At 37.7% G+C, this 19,718-nt stretch overlaps 1 protein-coding gene across 1 annotated transcript in view; it reads right to left on the minus strand.

Moving 5' to 3' along the window:
* LOC130244123 (kelch-like protein 29) overlaps positions 1-19,718 on the minus strand; it is a 747,683-nt gene that overhangs the window by 90,961 nt on the left and 637,004 nt on the right. The window contains 2 exon segments of the mRNA XM_056476409.1: positions 4,673-4,853; positions 9,548-9,730. Coding sequence (XP_056332384.1) covers positions 4,673-4,853; positions 9,548-9,730 — 364 coding nt within the window.

The raw sequence follows: 19,718 nt of genomic DNA on the forward strand, positions 1-19,718 counted from the left end.
TGTAAGTGTACAGTGTTTAAAACTATTGATTCATCTATAAAAGAGTCGACTCATAGTGCTTCAAACGAGTCGTCTTGATAACGAGTTATTAGGTGTTTCGCGATGACGCAGCTACGAAACACAAGTAGTTGCACGCGCAAGCCCGGGAGATTTGAAACCTGCGGCTCCGCCCACTAACAGAAAAAAGTCACACACACAGAGACACACACAGACACCGGTAGAATGAAGTCACGCTGTGCAGATGGAGATTATTGACAGTTTACCCAAAGATGAAACCTTAGCATATAGCCTAGCCTTGAGCAGATCGAGAGCCTCTGGAAACTACCTGCTTACAAAGAAGACTTCATCAGTTTGTTAAAGGAAGGATCGGTAAAGACTGTCAGAACAAGGATCAGTGGATCATGAATCAGTTTCTTCCCCCATTTCACCAGTGTAAGTACGTGCGATTAAAATTGTTGCCTCGTTTACTCTAGCTTGCAAATTATGCATTTAGTTGTGTTTTGTTACTTGTAACCGCGTGTGCTGTATCAGGTTAACTCTTTATATTCTCATATCGCGTGTAAAGCCACGTTGAAAACGCGACGCGTGCCGCTTTGTTTATGGATAGTCAGCTATGTGTGTGTGTGTAATGTGTGTGTGTGTGGCTCCTCTGAGGACGGTCGTTTGTGTGAGTGTCTCCTCTTAGGAGGTTGATGTGTGTGTGTGCGTGTCTCTGAATAGGGTAAAGCTCTAGGCAAAGGGTGATCAAAGGGACCCGTTTGTAAAGTGAGGACTTTAGGGGGTGTCGCGGTTGAAATCTTAGGGTTGTAATCGCGGATGTAACTGAGGACGCGGAGGGGGAGGGAGGTGTCGCCGCCGCGCCGTCTCTATTCTGGACGCGCCGGCCCTGTGTGTGCGTGTGTGTAAAAAGAGCAAGTAGACTGCTAGGACATATCCTCGCCAGTTCTTGGACTTTTTGCTTGATAAAATAGTTAGTCGTCAGTATTTTCTAGTCCATCGTCTGTATTTACATTCACCCACTGGCAGCCAAAATCCACTATGAAGCGTGTGTACACTGTGACTACTTTTATATTGTTGATAATCTGCTGGGCATTTCACTCTGTCTCGCCCTGAAGCCTGTCAGTGTCGTCGACCAATCGCAGCAGCCTGTCATTGGTCCAATCAGCGCAGATTAGCTTCGCGCTGAGGACGGGTTTGGGTACAAATGAATCGCTGAACGATTCATATGGGAGTCGCTGGGATAACTAGGTAAAAATAAATGCATATTATAAGACCATCAAAGTGTTGTTTGACCTTGCATGCATATTAGACTGTTGTTGGAGACCCTTACAACCTAAATATGACCCTATTTCATCTATAATATGGGCTCTTTAAAGGGCACCTATGGTAAAAATTCTACTTTTCAAGCTGTTTGGACAGACATATGTGCATGTATGGTGTATAGACCGTCATATTTGGGTAATATTAGCACACCCAGTGCTTTTTTTTTTCAATTTAACAACATAAAAACGGTGGACCAATTGGAGCGGTTTTCAAACCGACCGCAACTTTACGCAGGAGAGCAGTCCCCCCGCCCACCAATATGGATTGACAGGCGCGTCATCATATCCTCAGTTCGTTGATTCACGTCCGCCATTTTCAGCGTGAGTCGAAGCGATATCACTAAAGGAACACGCTAGCTCTATTTTTAGATGCAAGGCTCATTGGGCTCAACACAAGATCAATATTCTCCACATTATCGCTCTAATCGGAATTATTGGTTGTATCTTTAGGTAGGTTTGCAAACATGTGTACTTCTCATTGAGTCTACCTTATACTTCAGCCGTTTGCATTTCTCGCGATCCCAGAAGCTCCCTGTGATCTTAACTAGCATGCGTTTTAGAATTCTAAACATAGGTTTCTATCAGGGTACACTCAAGTCGACGGCTGGGCGCCACGGACAGCTGCAGAAACCTATGTTTAGAATTCCGCGCCACAGAGAGTGTCTGGTGTGCCGTGTCGCGGCTTCGAGCGGCGCATCCGGTGCCTCAGTCAAAGTTAATTCAGTGTGCGTGGTTATTAGTTTCTGTGTACAAGCTCGGCACTTGAAACTAGCACACAGTTGGCTGTAAAACTGTACAAAGACACAAATGATTTTGTACTCTCTGCTTGGTCTGTGTCCGAGTCGTACATGTACGACTGAATGCGGATCCTGTCACTCCTGCTCCTCTCAGTCTGCCTGTCAGACTCTGTTGCAAACGCAGAGCGGGTGAGCTCATGGCCCCGCCCCCTTGTTACGTTGGCGGGAAGCCGAAACTAATCTACATGAGAAGCAACACACCCATAAATCAGCGAGCTGTGGACACGCCCCCAACATGACACTTTTTAACACATTATAATAAAAAAATCTGAATTGTGTTTTAAACTGAACTTAAACTGGCACACTCAGAAGAACCATAATATTAATATTAAATCATAAAAAAGAGGTAAACTATGGGCCCTTTAATATATATATGCACATTTGGGAAGAACATAACAGACTTACAGCGATAAAAACTATTTTCTCCCAAAGATGCATGCATGCTGCATGTTTGTTCATCTAAAGCATTTTCATCATTTAAAAATAAAAAATGTTTGCAGATGGATATTTTTCTGCTCTAATTAATTCAGTAGTGAGCTGTTTTGGAGAACATAAACTGATGTTTCGATATGATGTTAAGTTTGACACCCAGTGGTTGAACTAGGTATTGCACTTCTGGTTCAAAACACATTTTCTCTTGACCCTCCTCTGACGACTCCACGCAAATGGAGGTTGCCAGTTTGTCAACACCAACAGGAGCATGCCTGACTATCGAGCTTAACCCTTTGACTGCCGCCCAACCAATTGGTTGATCATGTTTTGACTGGTAAAGTCATTTAAAGAATGTTTTAAATAATGGTTTACACACACAGCATTGTTGGTTTACAAGAAAATCAAACAAACATAATCCTGTTGCACTACTACACTTGATTTTGGTTTTATAGTAAAAAAAAAAAACAAGAAAACATGTTAAATGAGAATCTAAAAAATATTTATGGCAAACTTTAAAAAATAAAGATGACTTTTCAAAAATGTTTTATTCTGAATATTTTTTTCTAAATAAATTGGTCCTACACTTCATATTTTCAGATATTTTTTGTAGAATATGTATTAATTCCGCTACTTTCACCATAAACCGACATATCAAACATTTGGTAGAGGTTGATATTGTAGAAATTATGGGATGTGTAAAAAAAAAATGCATTGAGTGTGTTAACTAGTGACATTAGGAGTTAAGAAATGCAAAGCAAACACTTTTTTTCTTGGTGGGGAAGTTAAATCCTGATTTAAACCGTTTTCTAACTAAAAACAACGACACATATTAGAAGACATATTTTTCACATTACAAAGGAGTTTTTGTCCCGGCTAACACCTGATATTTCTATTTTAGAAACGGCTTCTATTTCTTGCAGCTGAACAACAGAAAACTGATCACTTCAGGTACACCTCATGTGCTTTATTCAGTGTTAAATGATAATGATGTGAGGTTGAATGCCATTTTACAAAACATTTATTGCCATACTACTGAAAGCAGCAGCAGATAGTTCACCTCAGATCTTGAACATAAAATAAACCATTTGAAATTCAACTTTAGAACTAAACACATATCAGTGATTCAGCATGTACATTTAATAATGTTGAAGAGGTTTAATATGTATTAATTAGATTATAAACTTTACCATTTCGCTGAAGTGCAGTGAGTGCACTATTCTGTGCTTCTGAATGGCTGTATTTAAACAGCCGAATTGCTTTCCACTGCGTCTCTCCTCACGTAGCATATTGTTAGGACATGGGGTTACAATGTAAGCTGCTCAGACATGTTTACGTTCATAATATTTATATTATTTGCTAATTAATAACCACCTCATGTGGAACTCTGAACTCTCATTTTGGATGCTGCTACTGTCCACCGGAGGTTGCATTTTCGGTTGCGGACGCATTTGAGAGCCATCATGACTAGATAAATCAAATACTCTGATTTCCACCAAGGCAAACAGTGTGCTGAAATATAATTGGCTAAACTAGCATTGGTCGAGTTAAAGGGACCAAAAAATAGACAGATGTTCTGGCATGTAACACAATTTCAAAGCAGAATATCTGACTTCAGCACTGTTTTTCAGATGTTCAAAAACTCTGCAAAGATATCATGGTATTTTTACGCTTTAAAAGAGTCGAAAGCTTACATATAGCACCTTTAAAATATTATTTGTGTATATATGTTTCAAGTTTTTACTGAAAATGTCACATAAACAATGCTGGAATTGCTCGGTAACACTTTATTTTGATGGTCCGGTTGAGTATTAGTGGACAGTCGGCTTAATAGCTGTTGATACTGCTCCTTCAACATACATTTAACTGACTATAAGAAACTTTGGAAGTACATGTCAACTTACACTAACCCTAACCTAACAATCTACTTATAATCTAATGAGAATTACGTGGCATGTAGATGCAATGTCACTTAAATTCATCAAATGGACCATCAAAATAAAGTGTGACCAATTGCTTTGTTGTTAGAACTGGGTGCTGTTATATTCCCCCTTCACATATTAATCCAGCTCTTCCTAAACACACTCCTTCATTCACACACAGCGCAGCAGGACTGAATGTTACCTCTCCACATTGTCCAGGTTTCCGGCCGCTCCGAGTCCTCCAATGGCGTAGAGTTTGCCGTCATAAACCACACTGTTGTGTCTGCAGCGCGAGACCGTCATCCGAGACACCAGATTCCAGTTATCCAGCAGAGACATGTAGCACCAGACGTCTGCCAGCGTCACACCAGACTCCACACCTCCTGAAGAGCAGACAAATGAGCACAATTTACAGACTCACACCTATATTAACACACATCTGATCAAAAGACATACACTAGAGCTGCACAATATATCATTTTAGCATCGATATCGCAATGTGCGCATCTGCAATAGTCACATCGCAAGATATGCAATGTTGAGTCTGGATTATAGTTGACCAGGAGCTCCAGAACTGAAATTAATACTGTATTTATGTAGAATTTATACGATTTATACGATTTTTTCTTTCTAATGCTGTGTTCACACCAGACGCAGTACGCACGGATAAATCGCAATATTTGCGCGTAAATTAGACCCCTAGTTTTTCGGATTTTTTTATTTTATTTTTTACGATAAAAATTACTGATTTTATGGTGGTAATTCCAAGAAATTTGCGGACAATTTTGCGATTAAAAATTATATATATAATTAAAGCTGCAAGCAGCGAGGAAAGGGACCTCGCACCCAGGCTCACCACCACCCGGTGGCCTTAGGATGACAGAGCAGAGTGAACAATATTAATTTGAGCCAATATATATTAAAAAAAACTGAGAAAAAAAAAAATCACAGATTTATGACAAACTTCCTTCTGTCAGCAGGTGGCGCTATGATTGTGTCTCAATATTGCCATGTAGATGTCTTCAGGAGAGGAATTTAATCAACCATGTGAAGTTTCAGGCAGTTCAGACATTGTGTGGGTGAATTATAAGTATTTTCCTGTTGCCAGCAGGTGGCGCTATAACTGTGACTCAATATTGGCATGTAGACGTCTTCAGGAGAGGAATTTAATCAACCATGTGAAGTTTCAGGCAGGTCAGACATTATTTGGCTGAGTTATAAGCCACAACTCCTTCAGTCAGCAGGTGGTGCTATGACTGTGACTCAATATTGGCATGTAGATCTTTAGGAGAGGAATCTTATTGAACATGTGAATTTTCAGGCAGATCGGACATTGTTTGGCTGAGTTATAAGTAATTTCCTGTAGCCAGCAGGTGGCGCTAGAACTGTAACTAAATATTGGCATGTTAACGTGTTCAGGTCAGGACTATGTGAATTTTGAGGCAGATCGGACAATGCATGGCTGAGTTATAACAACACCCTATTTCGTGGCGAATCGTCAAAGTTTGCGAGGCTGCCACGGACACGCCCTTCGACGAAAACGCTGGATCTTCGCAATTTAACATCTCCAAGGCCTTTAGATGACAAAAGCCAAGCTGCTTGCTTTTCTGTCTGTTCCATTGCTCTATTTTTTTAGATGTTTGCTCAATTTATTTTGCAGTCTGAAGCACATCAAATGCACAAAACGCCCAATTTGCGCCACAGGATGTCTAATCGCATCTTTGAAGTGACTTCACATGTTAATCACTTATCATCCATGTCTGCTTACTGCACAGGCTGCAAAACACCGCCACCCGGCCCGCATGTAATGTAATGATTGTGAGGGCGCAGGTGAGACACCATTTTTCTCAAGACACTCAAATACATCTCGTGCGCTGCGTATGGAACGTCTAGAAGTCATGTAAAACATTTAATCGCAAACTGAAATAAATATAATTTGATTATAAGGTTTGGAATTGGATGTTTTATGAGATTATTAAAGTTTTTGGCGATTATTTTGCGTTTAAATAAGAATTTTGCAGGATCGCAAAAATTGAGACTTTTTGTTGATTTTGCGTTGGATTCAGCGATCGCGGAATCATACAATACTAAGGGGTCTGGTAAATAGACACGTGAACTTTTTAAGTTTACTTACGTCATTCGTGCGTCAAATTCGCTTTATTCACTTGTCAAATTCACTTCACAACAAACGCTGATTCACGTCATGGGCGGGGCTTCTGTCTACCAGGTGACTCTAGCGTCATTGCTAAATGGCTAACATGGATTTTATAGAGAGAATAGCTGTGTTTATGTGCTTTAGGAGGACTGAAAAACAGTGTCGATTTGCTTGGAGCCATGCTTAAGTCCACTAGATCCATTCAGAGGTGCAGCAGCTCTGTGATTCATCAACTCCTCCAGAAACTCTACCTGAATGATGGAAGCTTTCAGCAGTGCTTCAGACTGAGCCGAGCCCAGTTTGATGAACTGTTGTCGGCGTCGGCATGAGGATTTTCCCCTTGGACACCAACAACAGGGGCTATGTCATAATCACGCCCCCACAAGAGCAAGCTCCTGATTAGTTAACGCGGCCTAAATTTCTGCTGAAGTTGAGATTTTCGAACTTGAGCGATTTGCACAAAACACGTTAAGTGCGTCAATCGCGCAAAACGCTCAACTCGCGCTGCTTAATTTGTGCAAATCGCTTGATTCATGCAAATCGCGTCTTTCGCCACATCATTCGCGCCGCCTTATATGCACGTATCGCGCCAAAGGATGTCTATTTGCGTCTTTGCATTGACTTAACATGTAAATCATTTACGCTTGATGCTTCTTTCGCATTTTGGTGTGAACGCAGCATTAGATTTTTTTGTCTTATTTCTAGTCCAAATACATATTAAAGCAAAAACAAGATTGTTTTACTTGCCCCACTGGCAGATAATTTTGTTTGTTAGAAGGAAAAACTCTTAATATAGTTTAATTTCTTCTGAAGTTACAATATTTTTAAGAATGTTTAGATATTTGGACGAGAAACAAGAACAAGCAAAGTAAGAAAAGTCTTTTATGCATTGTGATTATTACATTTCTGTACCTGAATACTGTTATACCGTCAAATAGTGCTGTTCAAACTATCTTGTGGAACTGTATTCATATAACAATATTTATCGCGGAAAAATAAAATATGGAAATATCAAAATTTTCCAATATCGTAAATACTTTTTATATATTTTCCAACATACTACAGAAGACCTACTGGAACCCGCATGGACCCAAGATTCTCACAGAAGTTTGGTGAAGGAAAAATCTATCTTTGGGGTTACATTTAATATGGGGGCGTGCAAGAGATCTGCAGAGTGGATGGCAACATCAACAGCTTGAGGTATAAAGGCATTTGTGCTGCCCGTTACATTACAGACCACAGGAGAGGGCAAATTCCTCAGCAGGATAGCGCTCCTCATACTTCAGCCTCCACATCAAAGTTCCTGAAAGCAAAGCAGGTCAAGGTGCTCCAGGATTGGCCAGCCCAGTCACCAGACATGAACATCGTTGATCATGTGTGGGGTAAGATGAAGGAGGAGGCATTGAAGATGAATCTAAATAATCTTGATGAACTCTGGGAGTCCTGCAAGAACGCTTTCTTTGCCATTCCAGATGACTTTATTAATAAGTGATTTGAGTCATTGCAGAGATGTATGGATGCAGTCCTCCAAGCTCATGATGGAGTCAGACACAATATTCATTCTGTTTCCACTGCAGCATGACTTTATATTCTATACTGGATATTATTTATGTTTAGTGACAAGACTTTTGTCTAAGCAAAGTTATACCTTATTGTCCTAATTAGGTAATTCAAAATCAAGACATGATCATATTTTACTTTGGTCAAATAAGCGTAATCTAGAGGCCTTCGCCTTTCATATCAGCCACTTCTGATACCAAATGATCAACTAGAAGTCAAGTTATTATTGGTTGTTTCTAAAACTAAGAAAAGACTTTTGTCAGGTAGTGTATATTTTACATTTGCAAAACCAACATGTTAACTCATAAAATATTGTTGTATTTTTTAAACATTTAATAATTAAATTATATTACTTTTTTTTATAATTATTAACATATTAACTGCATTTATTTATTAAATAATGATGCATTTAAAGTATTTTCATTTATTCATTTTCCTTCAGATGAGTATTTTATTTATCAGGGATCGCCACAGTGGAATGAAGCGCCAACTATTCCGGCATATGTTTAACATAGCGAATGCTGTTCCAGCAGCAACCCAGTACTGGGAAACACATACATACTCGCACACTACAGCCAATTTTTGTTTAATTCCCCTATAGCGCATGTGTTTGGACTTGTGGAGGAAACCGGAGCACCCGGAAGAAACCCACGCCAACATGAGAACTTGCAAACTCCACACAGAAATGTCAACTGGCCCATCCGTGACTCGAACCAGTGACCTTCTTGATGTGAGGCAACAGTGCTAACCACTAAGCCACTGTACCACCTCTAACAGTATTTTATATAATGTTGTTTTTTTATTTATTTGTATGTTTATTTATTTATTTATTTACGTACTTTTCAGCACAATAACATCTTGTTTTCCGAAACTTGGAGTTTCCCAAGCAGATATTTTTAAACCAAAAGTTTAAATAGTCAATGGGACGTTGAGAGAAAATAAATAAATAAATAAAAATAAAAGATGCGCAACTTTCTCATGCACATGTTTGAGTCTTTTTTTTGTTTGTTTTTTAATGTCCCTTTAGGGGCACCGTAATATTAAATATTTGCCACACACCCAAAAAATTGTAAAAAGTATTTTCATCCATCCCAGATAATAATATATGGCTGTTACACACCATCTACTCATCATATATGTTATTCACGACCAAATTCCATCTTTAAAATCATCGCCAATCCTGCGTCAGTGATTTCACCATTCTCTATTTCTATGATATTTAGCATCATAAATTGACACACAGTCTGTGGTAAAGACAACCATCTGCTTTCCCATCATCCCTCAGTGCGCAGCGCTAAATATAAAGCCAGACGCTCGTGGGATGCCAGCAAACGGCGAGTGACATGCTGTCGCTCCGCTCACCTGACAGGTAGATATTATCCCCCGCCGAGACCACCGAGAAGAACTCGCGGTTGTAGAAGGGCAGGCTGGCCAGCGGGTACCACTTGTTGTTCTGGGGGTTGAAGCAGGTGACGGCTGTCAGAGAGCGATGGTTCATCCCCACCACCTGCCGACCGCCCACCAGCACAATCACCTCCGCTACACCTGCACACACACACATATTGGATTTCAAATGGTGGAGACTTTTCATACATTTATACTGTTTATACTGTGCTAGGTCCAACAGGTCACACTATAATGTCTTTCTTTTCTTTTTTACTCTTTTATAACCTGTTTTAACACATTTTCATCTGTTTTTATCTGTTTTTAGATTATTTGTTTGTGTTTGATTTACACTTGTCTCTTTTATTCTTGTTTATGTAAAGCACTTTAAATTGCTATTGTGCATGAAATGTGCTATATAAATAAACTTGCCTTGCTTTGCTTTTATGTTGACCAATTGATCTTATCTTATCTTATCTTATCTTATCTTATCTTATCTTATCTTAAGACAATCAGCTCATCCAATCAGCCAAGTTGTGTCGACGTCAGACTAGCTCAACCACAACTTAAGAAATCAGACATTATGTCTGATTTCATGGCAATTAATGGCAAAATCTTAGAAGAGATCGTGCAAATTATGAAAACATCAACCTGCAGTCTTGACACGCTCCCCACATCATTCTTTAAAACGGTGTTTACCTGTTTAGAAATGGATCTTCTAAAAGTGGTAAATGCTTCACTTCTCTCAGGGATTTTTCCTAACTCACTTAAAACTGCAGTTGTTAAACCCCTCTTGAAGAAGAGCAACCTGGATAACACCATATTGAGCAATTACAGGCCCATCTCAAATCTCCCTTTCATTAGCAAAATCATTAAAAAAGTTGTTTTTAACCAGGTTAACAAGTTCTTAAACTTCAAGGGGTGTTTGGACAATTATCAATCTGGTTTCAGACCACATCACAGTACAGAGAGCGCCCTTATAAAGATAATCAATGACATCCGCCTAAATACAGATTCAGGCAAACTAACAGTGCTGGTACTGCTCGATCTCAGTGCCGCATTTGACACTGTCGATCACAGCATCTGGGTTGGGCTGTCCGGGACAGTCCTCAAATGGTTCAGATCTTACCTTGAAGGGAGAGGTTACTATGTCAGTATAGGTGATCATAGGTCGAGGTGGACACCCATGACATGTAGAGTCCCACAAGGCTCGATTCTGGCACCTCTTCTGTTCAACCTTTATATGCTCCCACTGAGCCAAATAATGAGAAAGAACCAAATCTCCTACCACAGCTATGTTGATGACACTCAGATCTACCTAGCCTTACTGCCTAATGACTACAGCCCCATTGACACCCTCTGCCAATGCATTGATGAAATTAACAATTGGATGTGCCAAAACTTTCTTCAGTTAAACAAAGAGAAAACTAAAGTCACTGCGTTTGGGAACAGAGATGAGGTTCTCAAGATGAATGCGTACCTTGCCTCTAAGGGTCAAACAACAAAAAATAAGGTCAAGAATCTTGGTGTGACTCTGGAGTCAGATCTGAGTTTCAATAGTCATGTCAAAGCAGTAACTAAATCAGCATACTATCATCTCAAAAACATTGCAAGAATTAGATGCTTTGTTTTCAGTGAAGACTTAGAGAAACTTGTTCATGCTTTTATCAGCAGCAGGGTGGATTACTGTAACGACCTCCTCACTGGCCTCCCCAAAAAGACAGTCAGACAGTTACAGCTCATCCAGAACGCTGCGGCCAGAATTCTGACCAGAACCAGGAAATCAGAACACATCACACCTGTCCTCGGGTCTTTACACTGGCTCCCAGTTACATTCAGAATAGATTTTAAAGTATCATTACTGGTCTATAAATCACTAAATGGCCTAGGACCTCAATACATTACAGATATGCTCACTGAATACAAACCTAACATATCACTCAGATCTTTAGGATCAAATAAACTAGAAATTCCAAGAGTTCAGTCAAAGCAGGGTGAATCGGCTTTCAGCTACTACGCCCCTCACTGCTGGAATCAGCTTCCAGAAATGATCAGATGTGCTCCAACATAAGGCACATTCAAATCAAGACTGAAAACACATCTGTTTAGCTGTGCCTTTACTGAATGAGCACTGTGCTACGTCCGACAGATCGCACTATTCTATTTTTCTCTTCTTTTTCATTCTTTTATAACACGTTTTATCTGTTTTTATGCTTATTTTTTTTTTTTTAACCATTTTTATTATTTGTTTTTATTTCTCTTATACTTGTTTCTTTTATTTATGTTTGTGTAAAGCACTTTGAATTGCCACTGTGTATGAAATGTGCTATATAAATAAACTTGCCTTGCCTTATCTATTCCCTTGAACCCAAATCTGCCCCTAAACCCCTTACAGTTTTTATTTTTTCCAGATATTCACCCATTCATTAATTTCCGTCGGCTTAGTCCCTGATTTATCAGGGGTTGACACAGCAGAATGAACCGCCAACTACTCTGGCAAATGTTTTACACAGCGGACACAGTACTGGGAAACAGATCAACATAATTTAATATTTGCAATTATTTTCCACCGCCAATAAAAAAAAGATTTGTTCAACACATTTCTAAACATAATAGTTTTAATAACTCGTTACTAATAACTGATTTATTTTATCTTTGCCATGATGACAGTAAATAATATTTGACTAGATATTTTTCAAGACACTTCTTTACAGCTTAAAGTGACATTTAAAGGCTTAACTAGGTTAATTAGGTTAACTAGGCAGGTTAGGGTACTTAGGCATGTTACTGTATAACCAGAGATGTATAGTAACGAAGTAGAACTACTTCACTACTGTACTTAAGTACTAAAAGGCAGTATCTTTACTTTACTGGAGTATTGTTTTTTTTCTCCTACTTCCACTTTTACTTAAGTACATATTTTTGATGAGTTTAATAATTTTACTCCGATAGATTTTTTATGAGCTGCATCGTTACTCGTTACTAGAGGTGTCAAAATGGTCGATATCGGTTCAGTAATAGATCATAACGGGTTATTACGTACTGACGTCATTTATCTCCTATGTGCGGTGTCGCAATACTATGGCGAAGGACAGAGGCGCGAGGGCGAGTGAAGGCGGCACAGCACACGAGCCGCTATTTCACTACTACAGAGAAATGTTGTGAGACTCCATCTCTGCCTCTCTCACTTTGGACATTTGACCCGCTGGTCTGTTTGTGAGGTAACAGAAGGAGTTTCATCTCCTCTTGGCTGTTAAAGCGATACTTGTGGATCCAGACCTGGGCGTGTATGAGGTGCAAGTTTTCTCCACTGTGTCTATTATAGATTACCTGTGATAACCGCGTATTATACATACATAGACTGTAACCGCGGCTGTTCTTCCCGCCATCAGTGAACAACGCTTTCATTTCTAAAGCCGATAGCAGCCCTTTCTGTTGAGAAGGTGAAGACAATAACCAATCAAAGGGGTGTAAGACCTCACCTGTCAGCGTTTAAAAAGCAGGCGGGAGAATATTTACATTAGTTTATTTACTATAAATGCTCATTCTGTGCATGAGTTTTGTTTGATACATTCAGAAAGAGTGTTTTCTTTGAGCGGGTCAAATTAAAGGTACAGTTCATATATATTACTGCTGTATTAAAGGACACAATTTTATTACAAGTAACTATTTAACTGTCACACCAAGAAAAAAACCAATAGAATTTTTTTATTTATTGCATTTCTTAACTCCTAATGTCGCTAGTTAACACAATCAATACATTTTCCCCCAACACATCCCATAATTTCTAAAATATCAGCCTCTACCAAATGGTTGAGATGTTGGTTTATGGTAAAAGTACCAGAATGAATAAATATACTATAAAAATATGAAAAATATGAAGTTTAAGACCAATTTAATTAAAACATAATCAAAATGAAACATTTTTGAATACTAAATCATAGCCATAAGCCATAAAATATACAATATACAATAAAATATAGCCATATAAATTTACAATAAAATCAAAATCAAGTGAATTAGAACGTTCGTTTACAGCGTTTACAACCAGTAAATTGTGCTCCGAAAATGGGTTTCAATAGCGTTTTGAGTGGATTATGGACTGGTGACACACAACTTTGAAAGGTGTGTGTTAAAGTTGTTATAATCTGTCAGATCTGTGGTTCAAGCGTGAGAGAAAAACAGTATCGTAAGTCATGTTTCTTTTCATTCTGCTTAATGACGTGCCCCCCAAAAAAGAGATTTAAAATAAACAAAACAATATGATGTCTTTTGACTGCATTCTTTAATAACTATATTACACAATACTTGTACTTTTACTTTCAGTACTTGAGTAGTAAATTTTGAAATAAACTACTTGCAATACTTAAGTACAAAAAATGTTGAATACTTTAGTACTTCCACTTAAGTATGGTGCTTAAAGAGCACTTTTACTTCTACTCAAGTCACTTTTTGATAGAGTACTTGTACTTTTACTTAAGTCTGGGTCTCTAGTACTTTATACATCTCTGTGTATAACCATGGTTAGTTCTCTAGACTATCATAAAAATATATAGCTTATAGGGGCTAATAATTTTGACCTTAAAATGGTTCATAAAAAATTTTAAACTGCTTTTATTCTAGTTAAAATAAAACAAATAAGACTTTCTCCAGAAGAAAAAATATTATCAGACATACTGTGAAAATTTCCTTGCTCTGTTAAACGTAATTTGGGAAATATTTAAAAAAGAAAAAAAAAAAGAAAAATCAAAGGGGGCTAGTAGTTCTGACTTCAACTGTATATACATATATTCATAGCGCTTAACCTTTTCCACATTTTTTATGTTACAGCCTTATTCCAAAATAAATTCATGTATTTCCTCAACGTTCTACACACAATCCCCCATAACGACAATGTGAAAAAAGAGTTTTAGAAATTGTTGCAAATTTATTAAAAATAAAAAAGCTGAAAAATCACATCAGTATTCACAGCCTTTGCTCAATACTTTGTTGATGCACCTTTGGCAGTAATTATGGCAGTAATTACAGCCTCAAGTCTTTTTATTTCTTTTTATTTAATAATAATTTTTTAGGAGTTTTCACCTTTATTGATAGGACAGTGGAAATTAGAGACATGAAAGTGAGGGGAGCAGAGATCGGCAAAGGACCTCAAGCCGGGAATCAAACTCGATTTACCGCGAGCACCTCCACTAGGCTATTGCCGCCATTGCAGCGTCAAGTCTTTTTGAATATGATGCCACAAGCTTGGCACACCTGTCTTTGGGAATTCTTGCCCATTCCTTTTTCCAGTACCTCTCAAGCTCTATCAGGTTGGATTGGAAGTGACGGTGTACAGCCATTTTCAGATCTCTCCAAAGATGTTCAATAGGATTTAGATCTGGGCTCTGGCTGGGCCACTCAAGGACATTCACCGAGTTGTTGTGAAGCCACTCCATTGATATTTTGGCGGTGTGCTTTGGGTCACTGTCTTGCTGGAAGATGAACTGTCACCCCAGTATGAGGTCAAGAGCACTCTGAAGCAGGTTTTCATTCAAGATGTCTCTGTACATCGCTGCATTCATCTTTCCCTCTATCCTGACTAGTCTTCCAGTTCCTGCTGCTGAAAAACATCCCCACAGCACGATGCTGCCACCACCATGCTTCATTGTAGGGATGGTATTAGCCTGGTGATGAGCGGTGCCTGGTTTTCTCCAAACGTAACACCTGGCATTCACTCCAAAGAGTTCAATTTTAGTGTCAGACCAGAGAATTTAGTTTCTTATGGTCTGAGAGTCCTTCAGATGCCTTTTGGCAAATTACAGGTGGGGAGTGGCTTCCGTCTGGCCACTCTACCATACAGGCCTGATTGGTAGATTGCTGTACAGATGGTTGTCCTTCTGTAAGGTTCTCCTCTTTCCACAGAAGAACACTGGAGCTCAGACAGAGTGACCATCGAGTTATTGATCACCTCCCTGACTAAGGCCCTTCTCCTCCAATCACTCAGCTTAAATGGCTGACCAGATCTAGGAAGAGTCCTGGTGGTTCCAAACATCTTTCACTTTCGGATGATGGAGGCCACTGTGCTCATTGGAACTTCCAGAGAAGCAGAAACATTTCTGTACCTTGTACCTTCCCCAGCCTTGTGCCTCAAGACAATCCTGTCTCTGAGGTCTACAGACAATTTCTGTCTTCATGCTTGGTTTGTGCTTTGGCATGCACTTTCAACCCTGGGACCTTAAATAGACAGGTGTGTGCCTTTTCCAATCATGTCCAATCAACTGAATTTACCACAGGTGAACTTCAATGAAGCTGCTGAAACATCTCAAGAATGATCAGTGGAAACAATATGTACCTGAGCTCAATTTAGAGCCTCACGGCAAAGGCTGTGAATACTGATGTGCATTTTTCAGCTTTTTTAATTTTAATAAATTTGCAACAATTTCAAAAACTCTTTTTTCACATTGTCATTATGGGGGATTGTGTGTAGAATGTTGAGGAAATAAATGAATTTAATACATTTTGGAATAAGGCTGTAACATAAAAAATGTGGAAACAGTGAAGCGCTATGAATACTTTCTGGATGCACTCGATATATATATATATATATATATATATATATATATATATACATATATATATATATATATACATATATATATATATATATATATATATATATATATGTATATATATATATATATATATGTATATATATGTGTATATATATATCTATGTATATATATATATATATATATATATATATATATATATATATATATATATATATATATATATATATGTATATATATATATATATATATATATATGTATATATGTATATGTATATGTATATATATATATATATATATATATATATATATATATATATATATATATATATATATATATATATATATATATACATAGATATATATATACACATATATACACATATATCGAGTGCATCCGGAAAGTATTCATAGCGCTTCACTGTTTCCACATTTTTTATGTATATATATATATGTATGTATATATATATATGTATATATACATATACATACATATACATATATACATATACATATATACATATACATATACATATACACATATATATATATATATATATATATATATATATATATATATATATATATATATATATATATATATATATATATATATATATATATATATATATATATGTATATATATATATGTATATATATATATGTATATATATATATATATATGTATATATATATATATATATATATATATATATATATATGTATATATATATATATATATGTGTATATGTATATATATGTATATGTATATGTATATATGTATATGTATGTATATGTATATATACATATATATATATATACATACATATATACATACATATATATATACATAAAAAATGTGGAAACAGTGAAGCGCTATGAATACTTTCCGGATGCACTCGATATATGTGTATATATGTGTATATATATATATATATATATAGCCTCACTGCTGTTTCCCTGCTTTCTAGACTCACAGCACAGGCTCCATTAAAATAGATGATTTCTCTGGATTTGAATGATTCTTCCAAACACTTGATATAATGTAAGTGCACAAGTCAGGAAAATATATAACATTCTACTAGTAATGATGACTGATGAATGATGATGATGATGATGATGATGATGATCTTCTAACGAATGATTAACAGAGGCATATGATTATTACTGGCATCGCAGTGGCGCAGTGGGTAGCACAATCGCCTCACAGCAAGAAAGTCACTGGTTAAGCCCAGGCTGGGTCAGTTAGCATTTCTGTGTGGAGTTTGCATGTTCTCCCCCTGTGGGTTTCCTCCGGGTGCTCCAGTTTCCCCCACAATCCAAAGACATGTGCTATAGGGGAATTAAATAAACTAAATTGTCCGTAGTATATGTGTGTGAATGCAAGTGTGTATGGGTGTTTCCCAGTGTTGCGTTGTGGCCGGAAGGGCATCCACTGTGTAAAACATATGCTGGATAAGTTGGCAGATCATTCTACTGTGCCGACTCTTGATTAATAAAGAAACTAAGTCAAAAAGAAAATGAATGAATGAATGATTATTACTTCTACGTTTTGCTAACAACTTGATAATATGTTCTAGGACTTGGCTAGCACAGTCTATCAAGTCTTACTGGAGTCTACTGCACTGAAGAAGTGGTGAACCGTGTGTGTTTTCAATATGCACGTTCAACAAAACAGTACATTTAGTGGAGCGCTTTTTGTTCACAGTGAAATTATCCACAAACAGAAGCTGTTTTCTGATCAATTATGAATGTGTTTTTCTCTCGACAGCACATGAAGCCTCCACGCTGACTGCTTGTGCCACATCACGGCCCTTTCATACTGTAATTTGTTTACTTTGACACAGAATCACACACACACACACGAAAATACAAAAGAAAATGGAAATGGGAACATGGCAAAGAGGTAGAGAAAAAGCGTTTCAGACATAAAAAAGGGGTGGAACAAGAAAAAAATAGCCGTTGAGTCAAAAAAAGAAGGAGAAATGAGACAATTTTGGGGAGATAACACTGCCTGCTAAAAATGAGTGACAGAAATGATCCAGAGCACTATCAGCAAAGTTTGCCTTGACAAAAATACCCAAAGTGCACCTCTATTTAAAGAATAGAGCAAATTCAGTGGCACACACACTAAAAAGCCTTCAAGCTTCGTTATTTTGTTAAAGCTGAACGTTCCCAATATGATCTTTTCACGCAAATTATAATTCAGAACATTGTCTTGCAAATAATAAATATATAATGAAACAGTGAATCGGGGCAGAAGGGGTCAGGCCTCTGCAACAGAAGAAAATTAAATGTCATTGTTCACTTTTTAGAGATGAGAATTAAACAAAAAGAGAAATACTTTAGCCTGTGATGCTCTCAGGAGAGGTTTATTGTCTCTGTGTAATTCATTTAAATTTAGTGCATTAAATACTCATAGCACATATACTTAACACACGATTCTGGACTTTCGGTGAATGTTATTGAAATGGCATCAATTTGTCATCTCTGAAATGACTTTCCTTTCTCTGTCACATCATAAATGTGAATTATTTAAGTCTACATTAAAATCAGCAGTTCAGCCTTTTCTTTGTTTTTGTACCTGATTCCCTGAAACCATTAAACATTTAATATCACAAACAAACAAACAAATAAAATAAGTTTGAATGGATGAAAATCTACAATAAAAATGTATAATATTATATATAATATTTCAAATACACACACTTGCTGGCCACTTTATTAGGTACACCTGTGTCCAACTGCTCTAATCAGCCAATCACATGACAGCAACTCAATGCTTTTAGGCATGTAGACATGGTCAAGACGATCTGCTGCAGTTCAAACCGAGCATCAGAATGGGGTAGAAAGGTGATTTAAGTGACTTTGAACGTGGCATGGTTGTTGGTGCCAGATGGGCTGGTCTGAGTATTTTAGAAACTGCTGATCTACTAGGCAGCATCTCTGACCACACAGCATGTCCAACCTTGAGGCTTTATGACCACAGTGTACCTATCTTCTGATGGCTACTTCCAGCAGGATAATGCACCATGTCATAAAGTGTAAATCATCTCAGACTGGTTTCTTGAACATAACAATGAGTTCACTATACTCAAATGGCTTCCACAGTCACCAGAACTCAATCCAATAGAGCATCTTTGGGATGTGGTGGAACGGGAGATTCGCATCATGGATGTGCAGCCAACAAATCTGCAGCAACTGCGTGATGCCATCATGTTAATATGGACCAAAATCTCTGAGGAATATTTTCAGTACCTTGTTGAATCTATACCGGCAGTTCTGAAGGTAAAAGAAGGTCCAACCCAGTACTAGTAAGATATACCTAATAAATAATCAATAATCATTGTACTCAAATGGCCTCCACAGTCACCAGATCTCAATCCAATAGAGCACCTTTGGGATGTGGTGGAACGGGAGATTTGCATCATGGATGTGCAGCCGACAAATCTGCAGCAACTGCATGATGCCATCATGTCAATATGGAGTAAAATCTCTGAGGAATATTTCCAGAACCTTGTTAAATCTATGCCACGAAGGATTAAGGCAGTTCTAAAGGCAAAAGGGGGTCCTACCTGGTACTAGTTAGGTGTACCTAATAA

Source organism: Danio aesculapii, chromosome 17, assembly GCF_903798145.1.
Source record: "Danio aesculapii chromosome 17, fDanAes4.1, whole genome shotgun sequence".
Lineage (NCBI taxonomy): Eukaryota > Metazoa > Chordata > Actinopteri > Cypriniformes > Danionidae > Danio > Danio aesculapii.